This window comes from Streptopelia decaocto, assembly GCF_964273445.1.
Source record: "Streptopelia decaocto genome assembly, chromosome: 1".
Taxonomy (NCBI): Eukaryota; Metazoa; Chordata; class Aves; order Columbiformes; family Columbidae; genus Streptopelia; species Streptopelia decaocto.
In genome coordinates, this window is record NC_138663.1 from 88,170,010 (window position 1) to 88,183,958 (window position 13,949).

Genomic DNA, 13,949 nt, shown 5'->3' on the forward strand with positions numbered 1-13,949 from the left:
GGGCCTCCCTGCAAGACCAAGAAGGGATGGGACAGCTGCAGAGCCCCCCGCGGGCAGTTTGAAGAGGTCTGGGGCAGCGCTGGTCCCCATGGGGCACCTCGTGTACCAGCGATCGGTGGGAAGGACCCGGGCAGTAGCTTCTTCATCCCTGCCAGTGCTGTTGTTCCATTTCCTTCCTCTGTGGTAGTATCTAAGGCTAGGTGTGAGTAGGTGTGGGGTGTTTATCCGCCACAGGTACAGGAGCTGTCGTATACCTCATTTCTAACTCGTAACTGAGTAACTTGCTTTAACTTTCTCCAAACCCTACAGAGTTGCCAAGTCCTGCCCTCCCTCCTTTGATTAACACTGAACTCTGGCCTATAGCACCCCGTGACCTGCAACCTGGGGAGTGACCCCCCAACGCCTCTGAATGTCGCTGCTTAAAGCTACTGCAAAGTGAGGGCAAATTGCAATCTTATCTTATTTCCTTTGGTTACAAGGGGTCCTCTTGATTAGTCTGTGAATATCCACCCCCTCCCTTCCACTCCCCACGGAAAAGGGTCGCCCTGCACTGCCTTTCCCCACCCCAGGGCAGCGTCCCCGGGGCTGCGCTGAACTCCAGGGCCCGGAGGCACTCTCGTCCCAGTGCCGTGTACATGCTACTCGCTTTTTAACATGACCAAAAAAAACCAGATCTCCAAATATTTGATTTTCTTCTTTATTATTTGACAATCCTGTATTCCTTCCCCACTCCCCAGCCTGGCCAGCAGCTGCATCCTTAACCTGGTCCATCTTTATTTGAATGTAGTTCCCCTACCCCCCCTGGGAAAGAGAAGCTTTGTCAGGTCACGGTGGCTGCTATAAGTCGGGAGGGGGCGGTTTCTTTGTTTTGTTTTGTTCTTTTAAAATTTCCAGCCAAAACCAAAGATTTCCTAATGATTGTATAAACTCAAAACAAACAAACAAACCAAAGACAAAGGGCGTCTTCAGCACCAAGCCCATCTGTGAGGCCGGCCTGCCCCCGGGCCAAGGGCTCTGCCCTCCAGCCTGGAGGGGCTGGGGCCTGGGCTGCCCCTGGCAAGGGGACGATGCCCCTGGAAGAAACTCGCCACCCTGGGGCAAAATCCGGGAGGCGGGCGCTGGGAGGGGGCGGCCGGGGCTTCACAGATGGGTTGAGGAGCTGAAGACTTGGGTGCAGGATTGGCTGCTCTGCTGGGTGCTTTAACCCTCTGGGGGCTGGGTGATGTTGATTAATACACGCTGAGGTGCACTTCTGAGCTTCCCCCCTCCCCCCGTCACTGCTTGGAAGAGGCTGTCCTGTTGTGAGGAATCCCTGAAAGAAGAAAAAGCAGCTTTTCATTTCTCCTCTAGCTCCTTTTTTCTAGATTTCTTTTATTTTTGCAGCACCACTGTGCAACTATGCATTGTATTTCTCAACCTTTTATGCTAGGTAGATGCCTGTGACTTTTTAACTTTTGGGGGGGGGGATTGCAAATGGAGGAACTTTTTACATGGATCTTTTTAATCTCAGTTGATTGGGGGGTGTTTGGTTCTAGGGTCATACAAGCTCTATCCCAAAGCAAAATCCAAATGTTAATATTATTAGCCTGATGCAGATACCAAAGATAATTTCTTTCCTGCAGAACCTTAGACTTGTGTATTAAGTACGATTACCCAGCACTTGCATTAGTCTAACCTCAGTAATTCCAAAGCTTAGATGTATATTTTGGTATATTTCTGGGATATTAAAAAATTGTCGTTTAAATTCTTGTTTGTTTCAGTGTAATGCTCTTAAAGTCATAGCATGGAGAAAACTGAACTTGTCCTATTCTTAGTAGTTTGAAATAATAGTATTTTTGTATGTTTTGGGTGTGTCTATGTATGTATTAACATAACAGTTTTCACTGCCTAGGTGTTCATAAATAAAAAAAAAAAGAAAAAAGAAAAAGAAAAAAGGAAAAAAAAAACGACACAACAAACTAAGGGTTTTTAAACTGTACATAATATTCCATGAGGAATTTCCACCAGACCGCCAATTTGGATTGCATTTTCACTGATGGCCGCTCCCAACTGGGATTCTTTCTTTTTAAAGAGACAGCATGTTCTTTTTTTTTCCCCATTGGGCTGAGGTTCTTTTCTCAGCATCAAGGGGTTTTCAGTGTTTTTGAGGGATGGGCCAAAGACGAAGTAGCTTAAATTGTCTTTCGAAAAAATATTGAACACATTAGTTTGCAAGCTAACCCTTTGTATGAAGAATTGGGAGCTGAAAAACAAGCCCTTTCTTCTAAATCTGGCAATAGTTTTCAGAGAGAACGATGGCTGTAGCGTCTGGGCAGTCCCTTTTTGCTTCATTTCTAAAGAAGAGAAATTTTCAGTCTTAACGGTGTCACTACTCTGTGCAACTGCCTGCTTACACTGGCTGGGAGGTTTTTGCTCTTGCCCTTCCTCCTGTACTGCATTTGTACGCTTCAGGTCAGCAGAACACTTGAAATCGAGGGCTACATGGGAGTAACCGCACCCAAAGGCAACCCAGGCTTTTCTTGAGACTGAAATGTGAGAGTCCCACACATTTCAAAACTTCGCTGATCACACTAGGGGTGAGGAGGAAGGCAAAATGCTGTCTCTTTAAAGATGTCCTTTATTATTATTATTAATTATTATTATTTTCCCAGTGGTTGCCTACAGATAGCTGTAGGCATTGAGAGATTGTGTAGATTACAGTAAATCAGAATGGAAAGGTAGATTTTGTGTAGATGCATTTGTCTGCTGTAATTTTTTATATATATTAAACTTACTGTAATTGTACAGTTCATTTCTGTTGTAAACATCATTAAACCATTTTCCAAGTGTTTTAACATGTATGCACTTGTTTGCAGTTCTTTAAATGTGTCAGGGCAAGGCGAATTCCCCTTCCCCCAGGCTGCATCAAACTGGGCCAGAAGATTGTTCGTGCACTTCATCTTGTCAAAACTGAGGAGAGCCCAGGTTTTTTTTGCACTCCACTTGAAGCTTTCATTCTACTAGTTTGTTCTGTATTATCAGCTCCTCTCCTAAAAGAAGGTGTAGCTTCAGTTTTCCCATGAATGCAGATAGAAGACTCTGCTCATATGGACAGTGAGTGTCCTGAAATAAATGCTGGACGCTCTTTGAAATCAAGATCCATTTATATATGAAGAGCATGAATGAGATTTTTTTTTTTTCCCCTAAGAATTTCTTCCCTGTTGTTTAGTAGTTGGTATTTTATGACTGACAAAACTTTTGACTTCTACATATTGGTTAAATATGGTTATCATGATTTCAAAACAAAAATTCAGTACTATTTGCATCAAGAAAGGAGTGCTTTGCGGTAGGAACTTCACTGTAAATTTCAGCTCAGCTCTTTGAGATATCACCCAATTCTCAGATTTTTCTTATTGCAGAACAGTAAAGGATCTAGGAGATTCTTTGCAAGGAACATTCATTGCCATGCATGGAATTATCTTGGTTTACTTTTTTTTTTAAAAAAAAAAAACTAATGTAGTGTCTTTGAAATATTATTTAAAAGTCACGAGCACATACTGCAGGTACAGTTTTACAATTTTACTGCTTAATTCAAATAGCAGCAATTTCAGCAAGTTTTTTGTGCGGCTAACCCAGTCCCTTAAGAAATAAACATGTAACCTCCTCTGGGCAGTGCCCACAGCAGCAGCTTTTCATCCCCCAGCTGTGCTTTAGTTCTGCTCCCTCCGTCAGGGCTGGTGGAACACACTGGTCACCTCCCGACCCCAGTTAATTTTGTCCTTGCTGAGTCGCTTACAGGCTTCATTGCACAGTCATGCAAGTCACTGATGAAATGACGATGCAGCAGGAGGTGAGTGTCCTTTTTGTACTTGGCTTCACAGCATTTTCCCAACATCCCATCCCACCTCCCAGGATGTGTTTAGAAGCTTTTGTCAGAATTCTGTCCTCCTCAGCTTGCCTGGGAGTTGATGCTTGCTGGGTGTGAATTGTTGCAGCAGCTGATGAGCCTGTACCATTCCTACAGCTGATCACGCACACACAGAGGTCTTTGGCACTAGCTTTATTAATTCATCAAAAATCATTACATTATTGAACCCTTATCACTTTGGAATGATACCTGCATCATCTCTTGGAGGTAACCTGATGATAGGCTGTTTTAGAAACTGCATTGACAATGGCTTTTTTACAGTTTCTCTTGCCCAGAAACAATCATTTTTGTCTGTTTCTGACATTAGAATTACCGCACCAACTCTTAGGGGGAGCCTGTTCTGCAGTGATAGTTGCAGGTGTTACTCATGTGAGGGAGGCCGTAGTTTCAGCCAAAATGTGATTCTCTGTGGTGAGTTCTGGCTTTTCCAGTATTTTTCTCTTTGTAGCGGAGTCCATTCTCCTTATTTTCTTTGCAATGGTAGCTTCTGCCTTCTGAGGTGTCTCATGCAGGTTATACCTGACTTGTGTTTAGCTCCAAGTGCTGGATGAGTGGCAATGCCACCGCTTGAGCTTTTGGTGGAGCTTTGTGCTTGTTTTCTTCAGACTGAAAAGCCTGCGTTTAGCCTCTGTCCTTCACTATAGTAACATCATGTCACTTTCTACAATTGAGAAAAGAAGTCAACCTCCACTGAAGCAGTTTTTAAAAGGAAAGTTTAAAGCAAACCCTTTAGCTGGTCTGTGTCAAACAGCCTTAAGATAAATACTACAAGAAATAACTACAGCCCTATCTTTCCAAGTTCTTTAATAATGACATCCTGATAGCCCTGGAAGGCAAGTAAGAGCTATGAAACAGCTGTGGTAGTAGGTGTCCCTACTGGTCTGGTCCCACAACACAAATCTTACAAGAAATCGGCCTAATAACCACTATTATTGGAAATAACTTTACAAGTATGTACATTTTAATGGCTAAAGCTTGCAGTTACATGATTCAAGCGGGAAGGGAGAAGGCACTGACCAAGTCCAGACATATTCCCTCTGTGCACCAACTGAAGTAGGTTGTTGCAGTGAGAAAATACACAGTGCCTGTTTTGGATGAACAAGGCTTTCCCTCCTCTCCTCCCCAAAGCCGGTGAGCATCTCACCCTTGCCCATCCCCTCCGTGACTCCTGTTTAGCGAGGGGGCAAAGGCTGCATTTGGAGAGCATTGTAGGTGTCCTTGGTTGCTGTACTGAGTCCCTGAAAAACAGAAAAACAGGTGAAGTACCACTGTGAGAGATTAGTTCTCCCCAGCTGACTGCTCAGGAACAAGGCAGCAGGGGCTCAGTAGCATAATTCTTTTATTATTTTTTTGCTTCCCCCAAATAGGTTTTTACTCATGAGTGACTCAGTGTCAATACAGTGTCAATAGCTGCCACTTGCCTGAAGGCAAGGTGTATCCTGGATAACTGCTATGAACATATGACTACAGCAGCTCATCCTGAACAGTTACGCAGTTACAATAATATTTGCATATTATTGACCATTAAGAGCAAACTGATGCTTGAACTTTGCTAAATGTTCTCTGGATTTCTCTGTAATTTGGAAGAGAAGTCCAACGATATAACTCCAGGTGAGTTGGCAGCAGGGCTTCAAATAGCTGCAAATCCCAAGCAGCATCTCCTTCCACCCCCTTCCTGAGGCTCAGCACCCCCTCTCCTGCCAGCCTGTGCTAGCAGGGTGAGTGAGCTGTAACACCTGAGTTGCACATCCCTGCTGCTGCCACAGAACCAACTACTCCAAGACTGAGGCAGCAGAAGATGTGGCAGAGTCCCAGCTCAGCCTAGGAGGTCACCAAGACTTCCAAGAGTGAGGATTTAGTAAGACGTGCTGCTTGCTTGTAAAACTTCCAACTCTCCCTTACTCCTCTGCCATGACTACTTAGCAGCATACTGAGTACCCTGATCAGATACTGCTGCTTAGCAGCTGCATGGGACTATCTCAGTAGAGCACGTTTTGGAGAAAAGCGCCATTAGTGACAAATATGCCGTATTACAGGAAAAACTCCCGGGCATGTGCTGCATCAGAATGACTTTTTAATATAAATTTTATTTTTGTCATTTTGAGATGTTGGTGGCAATGTACAGGCTTCTATAGACAGTAAAGTGCATTTTGGAACATGCATGGCAGCCCAAATAAGGCCTTATTGATGGACTCCTTGCCTTCCATTACATGTGTGCAACACTGAAACACCCCAGCGCACCAAGGGACTGGCAGTGCCGACCAGTTTGTTCTCTGTATGTGACAGTGAGATGGGCTGAACCACTGATGCTTTGCATTACAACGGCTGCTTGGCAACCTGAAGGTTTCCACTTCAGCAATAATCAGTTTGGAGACAGAACTGTATGCGTCATCTGCTGCAGTCAAAAGGTGATTCTCCAAGATGTAGGACTGTGGAAAAGGTTCCCACCAGCGCAGCTAAACAAATGTTCCTGCCAGTTGTATTTTGAATATGGTGCCACTTTGATAAAGTACCAGTGGTGTGGTCTTTGCCCTGAATCTGTGTGACTATCCTCAGAAAGCTGCTTTGAAAGCTCTGCTTCATCATGCATTGAGATCTGAAACTGGAGGCTACAATTAAGCCGTGAAGATAGATGAGGGGACCAGTTGCTGGATGTGTTGCGTACCTGGTAGAGACCTTCATTCCCTTTGCCTCGCCGCCTCTGCTGCTTTGGGAAAGAAAAACAAGCGTCGATTAATGAGTGCTTTTCCCATCACGCGAAAGAAAATAACCCTATCTTCGCCCATCCTGTACCAAGGGTCAGCAGCCGTGCTTGGCCTGGACACCCTCTGTGCAGGAGGGAAAGCTGCTGCATTCCCAGGGGCATGAGGAGTTGCCAGGCGAAGCGACCCAGTGCGATTTGCAGGAGAGAACCAGCGACAGCAGAGCTGGCAGCCCTGGCTGGAGCCCGGCACGTCAAGCCCTGGCTGGTCACAGCTGCCCTGCAGCAGCAGGGTGCTGACTGTGACATGACATGAACCTGTGGCAAGAGGTAGCTCCTGCTGCAGTTAAAATTGCAGGATGGTTGCATATCTAGTCTTGGTGTTCCCAGCCCCTTCCTCCAGTAATAGAAACATTTGTAAAAAACATGGTGAGACTTCATAAACCCATAGCTTGTAAACTGAGCTTCATGATGGTAGAAGGGCATTAGAATAATTTAAAAAAAAAATGTTGGTGTCACTTCAGCATTTCTCAATGCTGAACTTTATTTTGAAATGCCCTTTTTTCCACTTTTCAGAGGGAAAATTTATATATAAGACACCATGACATTATATAGAACCTGTGTAGGTCACAGCAATTTTTCATTTCACCGTAAACAGCATCCCCAGCCGGTATCTTTTCAACCCAAGTTTCCCTCCCCCAGCAGGTGGTGCACAGAGCTGGAAGTATCCAATTGCTGCTGGCTTTAGACATAACTGATCTGTTCCTTCTTGAATATTTGAGAGTGGAAGTGGAGGAAGGAGAATGTTTCCCCCATCACTTTTCTGAAGACAGGCACAAGGAGGAGTTTGCAAACACTTATTTGTGTCTATAAAGCAGACCAGCCTCCCCACTATTCCTCATCCACCTCATACCCTCTGCCTCCTCAGCTGGGGCAGCTGTTGGAAGTTTTCTGTCCAAAAGTTGAAATGTTTTCAGCTGACACTATTGAATCCGCACATGGACACTGCTCGGGCTGTGTGTCTAATATTGACGGGACAAAGCTCACTCTCCAATTTGGTTTATGGCTACTACACCGCCATAGCTATATACGTCTTATTTACTGCTGCACCCAACACACGGGTTACTACAGGAAGTAGGTAACTGCTGGCAGCTGTGCCTGTAGGTGCTGTGCAACACAGGGGCATCCCCGTGCAAGGCAGCGACGTGCAGCCAGGGCTACAGCTCTGTGAGGGAGCAGCAGTAAGGGGCTTTTCATCCCAAGCTTTCAGCAGGAAGGAAATTAGGACTCACCTCCCCCTTCATTCCGATTTCACTGTATGCCTCACCCATCTTGTCCTTCTGCAGTGACTGCAAGCAGAGATGGGGGAAGAGTTAGCACGCTACTAGAAAAGCCAGGGCAGCCGCTGGGTGGCTGCACTTCAAGCCTGTGCTTCTGGGCCCACCTTGCCTTCAGAGCTTCAGTGTATTCCAGAGATGAAGACACAGCGGTGGGACTTGACCAGCGTGCATTTAAGTTAATGCTACGCATGATCAAATCTGCTTAGTGCATCAATACCACCTCATCTCCAAACACTTAAATTAATATAACTCTGCTTCGGCCAAGTCATTTATCTAGACTGGTGTGACATGCTACAGTTAAAGCTCTCCAAAAAGAACTTTAAGCAGCATTTGTTGGGGGGACAAACCTGAACATGCGGCTCAGGCCCAGAGAAAAGGGAAGTCTAACATTGCAGGGTGAAGGTTAGGAAGGAGGAGCTCTTCCTTCCGCCACGCAGGGAAGCAGTTCCCAAATGTTTCTGACCAGCTGTCATCAAAGCGTCTGATTCAATAAGGATGAAGGCAAGTCTTGGAAATAAGCTCATTCTCAGCAAGCACTGAACACCCAGAAAGCTCCGAGTCAAGACACAAGCTTTATCAGTCATGTATCTATCCTTCGGAGCACATTTAGTCAGATTTGAATCAATTAAATCAAGAGGCTCCTAAGCAGTGACTCTCAGATGCTCTGGTGTTTGGCCTTTGTCAAAGAAGCAGGAGAACATGAACATCAAACACTGCAGTACCAGTGACATGGGAGGAAGGTTGGTTAGTCGCTAATGGCTAACCTAAAGAGATCAGCCGATATCTCAATCCAAATGATTTCCCCCATCTGCCAATGTTTCTGTTCTGTCATGGAGAAGGGAACAGAAATTTTGTAGAAAAAAAAAAAAAGGGGGAAGCGGGAGGTAGAATGGAAGAGCAATCTTGGAAAGCAGCTCTTAAGTTCGAACCAAAGCTGCAATTATGTAGGAGAAAAAAAGTTTTGTATGAAATAGAAACTCTTATTTCCAGCCATCCCTCCCTCTCCTCTCCCTCTACTCACAGTGTAGACAGTGTCCTGAGGGTTCCTTCTTCTCTGCTGTAAAACAAAATAAGAAAGTTGCCCATGTGTTGCCCTGCCAGCATCCCCCACCACCTTGCATGTGCCCGTACATTTGCTCTAAGGCACAGCTATAGCTCCGTGGACGTGCCATGCTTGTTACAGCCCATCTTGCCTCCACCCATAAGGTTCTGTTAAGACAACTTGTTCTCAGGAAAATCAATTTAATTTAAATAATTGATAAAACTTGGCTCTTTTCTGCACAATCCCTACAGCTGTCACCTGCAGGTAAGCCCTACTTGCTGATGCAGGAGGTTTCCCCTCCCTTCTCCTTTGAAACTGTTGGGCCCTGCAGCAGAAAGTTGTTTTGGCTGCTGCTTGGCTTTGTTGGCAACTTGCTTGGCGGCATCACGTGCAGCGAGCTCTCGTGAAACACCCACTCCTGCCCTGCCTGCTCCACATCCGCCCCACGGCTGGGTGTCACTTCCTACCCTGGGTGGCTGCAAGCGCTCAGCAAAGTGACGGGGGAGGGCGAGGGGCCAAGATCAAAGGGGAGGGGGGAAGCTTTGCTCCTGTCCCCGCCACACCGCCAGCCGCCTGAGTTACTACACAGATTGTCGTTCCCTCTCCAGGAAGGCGCTGATGCTTAGCGAAGGCGTGGTGGATGCCTGCATGTCTGAGCAGCGGTTAGACGTGAGAAGGAAGGAACCAGACTGAAAAGAAAAAAGGTGCACGTGTGGATGGAAGTTACCTGGTGTCTCCCGCCCAGCTCAGGGTCTGCACCTCGCTTGGCCCCCAGAACGTCATACTCATCTCTGCGGCCACGAGACAGTTGCTGAAACGAGAAAGCGAGAAGCAGTGACGGACATTGTGATCGTGAGAAAGCAGGTCTTGACTTAACACAAGAATGGGAACTCAGTTTGTTGTCCGACTTCATGAGTACTATAGCAGAGTTAGAAATTATTTTACTCCTCAATGCAACTGTCAATAAAACTTTCTATAATGAAGCCATGGAAACAACAAAAAGTGGTTTGTGCAGCACAAAACTGCAAGCCGTTGCATCAAGAACCTTTCTTAAGTAGAAATGAGCTGAAAATGAGAGCACACGAGGGGGAGGGACTTTGACTTTCATGCTTTCCCACTGGTGGGTGAAGATCCACGAACTTGATTTTTCTTGCAGAACAGCTTGTCTAAATTCATATCAACTGGCTGCAGAAATTTTATGTGCAACACGTTTCTCATCTGGGAAAGGCTACCTTGGGTGAGGGCAAAGGAGAGATTTCAGGTCAGAATAACACAGCGGACAGAGCGCTACTGAAAATGCGACAGGCAACACTTCTTAAACTGAAAAAAAAAATGCATTGGTGTTCATACATTACACGGTTAAAGAGTAGAACTCGTCACAGGATGTGGCTATGGTCAAAAGCGTGAGAGGAAAAAAAAATTAAAATCAAAAGCCAAGTAGACATAGCGAAAATAGCCAGAGTTAATGCTAGCATGAGTGAGCAATTTAACTAGGAAGGACAGACAGGGTCTGTCCTCTGCCGCTGCCTGAGGAGCCACCTGATGCCGGGTGCCACCAGGGCACAGCAGACCAGATACACCTCGAGTCCCATCTGGTACCACAGGTTTCACTGGGGGGAAACAGGAAAGCTGAGGGACAGAGACAGCCGTGCTATGGTGACTCGGGCTCCACACACCCGATGCTACAAGAGCTACAGTCGCCCTAAGTCAGCAAGAGCATTCCTGGGCGTTTGCCCTTTCTCCAGCCCACATCAAATACCGCTGGCAACACGGGAGGCGGCGTGGCTGCGAGTCACCTGAGGAGCGGCAATGGGTCATAGCTGCAAGCCAGCTGCGGAGTTGGGGTTTGCACGTCACATATGACAGTCTGGTGGCCACACACACACAGACAGACAAACATAGACAGACACACAGAGCTCCTGCAGGCATCTTACACGGTGCAGCACATCGAGCACTGCCTCCAAAATGGTCTGGATTCCTGGTATAGCTTCAGCCCGGTGGATCAAATGAGGAACCTAAAGCCCACGTATCTACCCAGCATACAGCCAGACAAGTGACCGCAGAAGTTGCCATTGTTGGGTTTTATTTTTCTTCCTTACAGCTGCTGTGCTGCACACTTGGGTATATGGCTTTCATTAGCTGGGTCGTCGAGGTTTTCTGATCCATGGGCTATTCACCATCTATAAGGGCCAAAAAAGGTCTGTCTGGGAAGCAGATTTGAAAACAAACAAACAAAAAAAACCAGTAGTTACTTACATTATACACATCATTCTGGCCTGGTTGCAGCTGTGGTTCAGAGGCTTGGCTAAGCTGGAAGAGAGACCATACTGTGAGCAGAGAGCCAGCAGCTCCATTCAGTCCTTTCCTTCCCTCTCTCCTAGAAGTTACTCCCCTCTGAAACAGGGCACCCCATAAGCGGCCAGATGTAGATCGATGTGGCTACGGACCATACAAGCCACTGCTGCACTGGCACTTCCATCCACACACCAAGATGCTCTCAGAAGTCAGGCCACTTTACTTGCGCATAACACCAGTTCACTACTATTCGAAGCATCTGTTTGGTTTTGGTTTGGTTTGTTTGCGCCCCCTCTCACTCACTCCCCCCGCCCCCTTTGTGTATATCATAAACCTGTGCTATTGAAAGTAGCTCCATCAGGCTATAAAAACATAATTTCAGCCTATATTAAGAAAATGTGGTTATCTGGGGCTGCTGGCAACCAAAAGCACCCCTACAAGACCCCAGGTTCTCCAGCAAAAGTGGTGCCTGCAAAGTTCCTGGGTGCCCTCAGCTTCAGAGGGCACTGGGGCTCCCCACGCCCTTTGGGAGCAGCACCTGGCTTATAGGGCTGCAGGGCCACCATGGTAAGGTATGTAAAGGAGTATGTAGAGGATTTCCCTTCTGTAGATAGTCTTTGACTGTGCTCCTCACAATATTTATAAGCAGTTAATTGCTGAGCCAGACTTTCAGGGAAAAAGGGCAGTTTTAGGCCAGTGAGAGCAGCTACTTTGTGTTCCAGTCCTTTCAAAAAACAGTGCCAAACTAGATTCTGTTTTTAACCTTCTGTATTTATTATTGTATGATAAAATCTTTTTTAAAAGCAACATTCTAGATGGGTTTGTTTTTAGGCATAGGATAAACTTGACTTTGTTTTTTAAAATCACATTTGTAGTATTTACAAGTTACCTACCTGACTACTTCCCCTGTGAAAGTGCCTTTATCACCACTGAAGCTTTGGTGAGGCCAGTAATTTACCAAGCATCTAACTCACGTTTCTTGCCTAAATGTCATGTGTATCATCCATGTGGTCCATAAAAGGCTCACAACAGAGACGAGGCTGTGCCCTTGGCAAAAGCCTCCACAAACAATTCTTCTGGCCAGGAGGTGAGGTTAGAGATACGACACAGCTTGGAAGACTTCTAAAGAAGTCCTAGGTTTGGGACAAGACAGAGGGAGGCCCTGTGAAAAACACCCCACCAGCTTTTTGGTGCTTTATGGTGGTGTCTCAGCTGCAGCGCCTCTGCTGCTTTTGGCGTGCCAGCTCCCAGCCAGGAGCACCAGGAGGACAGCAAGCACTCCCAGACTGAAAGGTGAGAGCCGCTGCCTCCCACCAGGGGCCATTTCCAGCTCTGCCCCTGCGGGGAGCCCCAGAAGCAGAAACCACAGAGTTTCTGCCCGCGCAGCAGCAGCGACAGGCTCTGGTGGGGGAGGAAGGGTGGCTGGCAAGGGCACCGCAGCTGTGGCAGCTCCCAGTGCCAGGGTCATGCTCCTCCTCAGATGCTTTGCTGAGCCCTCCGTAAGTGTGATGGTCTCGCCCTGCTCCAGGCAAGGGGCACGGCTCCATCATGCTCCATGTCCCCCAGTGGCTCGTCCCTCCCGCAGCCTCACAAAGGCTTCCAGTCCCAGAGCGGTGCTTTCATTTGCAGTCAGGATCTACACCAGCAACAACAAAGGTTTCTCCTTTGCCGTTACTGAGTTTTGCTCATTTCCTCCAAACATCCCTCCCTCTGGGTTCAGCACTGGCTTTGGTGCCCTGAGGAACGATCCCAGAGCCGCTGGGATAACAGCAGCAGCACCACATCACCCTGTCAGGGCTCCTGCTGGTGAGCCCAGACACCACCTGGTCAGAAGCAATTGCAGCCTTTGCTTCTGGGGGGTGGCTGAACCAGATGTACCGACAGCAGACAAGGCACCTTTTGGCCTGAAAGCACCATTGCATCAGAGTGCCCTGTGCCAAGGAGAGGCAGGCAGCTCCTCTGCTGTGATGAGCAGAGCTCTCAGAGCATGGACACATCTGGAAACGCACATGCCTCCATCGCATTGCATTGTCTTCTTCTGTGGAACTGCACTAAAGCCACCATGTGTTTCCCTAGATGCTGAACAACTGCTGGATGGTAACAACAGCCCAGCAAGTTCTGTCTGTCCTGTTCCCCTGACTCATTTCCTGTGGTTGTTGGAATTACATTATTCACATCATCACATTCCTACTATCAAAGATGTCTGACTTCTTGAGATGTTTTAATACATCCTTTGTAAGCTTGGCATTTATCCTGATTTTTCTGTACATCCCCTCTTCTCTTTCCAATGACAAAGCAGTAGAAGAAACCACATCACTGTTGATCAGGCTTTTCCCAGCTACAGTATCCAGAATCCTTGACTGCACCCATAACTGTAGCACCCTCTGCTCTGCTCTGGTGAGACCCCACCTGGAGTCCTGTATCCAGCTCTGGAGCCTCCGTACAGGAAAGACATGGACCTGTTGGAGAGGGGCCAGAGGAGGCCACAAAATGATCATAGGGCTGGAACAGCTCTGCTGTGAGGACAGGCTGAGAGAGCTGGGGTTGTTCAGCCTGGAGAAGAGAAGGCTCTGAGGAGACCTTATTGTGGCCTTTCAGTGCTTAAAAGGAGCATATAAGAAAGAAAGGGACAGACTTTTTAGCAGGGCCTGTTACAACAGGACA

General features: G+C 46.9%; 1 protein-coding gene across 3 annotated transcripts in view; it reads right to left on the reverse strand.

Annotated features, from left to right (window-relative positions):
* Positions 1-4,026: 4,026 nt before the first annotated feature.
* The window catches only part of CD247 (CD247 molecule), a 57,049-nt gene continuing 47,126 nt past the window's right edge, over positions 4,027-13,949 (reverse strand). For 2 of the 3 annotated variants that reach the window (XM_082052446.1, XM_082052448.1), the window contains 6 exons: positions 11,247-11,300; positions 9,718-9,801; positions 8,970-9,005; positions 7,901-7,957; positions 6,573-6,614; positions 4,027-5,145 (listed from right to left, as the gene is read on the reverse strand). In XM_082052446.1, the coding sequence (XP_081908572.1) occupies positions 5,080-5,145; positions 6,573-6,614; positions 7,901-7,957; positions 8,970-9,005; positions 9,718-9,801; positions 11,247-11,300 (339 nt within the window). In that variant the 3' untranslated portion in view covers positions 4,027-5,079. The remainder of the gene's footprint in view (positions 5,146-6,572; positions 6,615-7,900; positions 7,958-8,969; positions 9,006-9,717; positions 9,802-11,246; positions 11,301-13,949) is intronic. The other variant, XM_082052447.1, reaches the window with a different exon arrangement.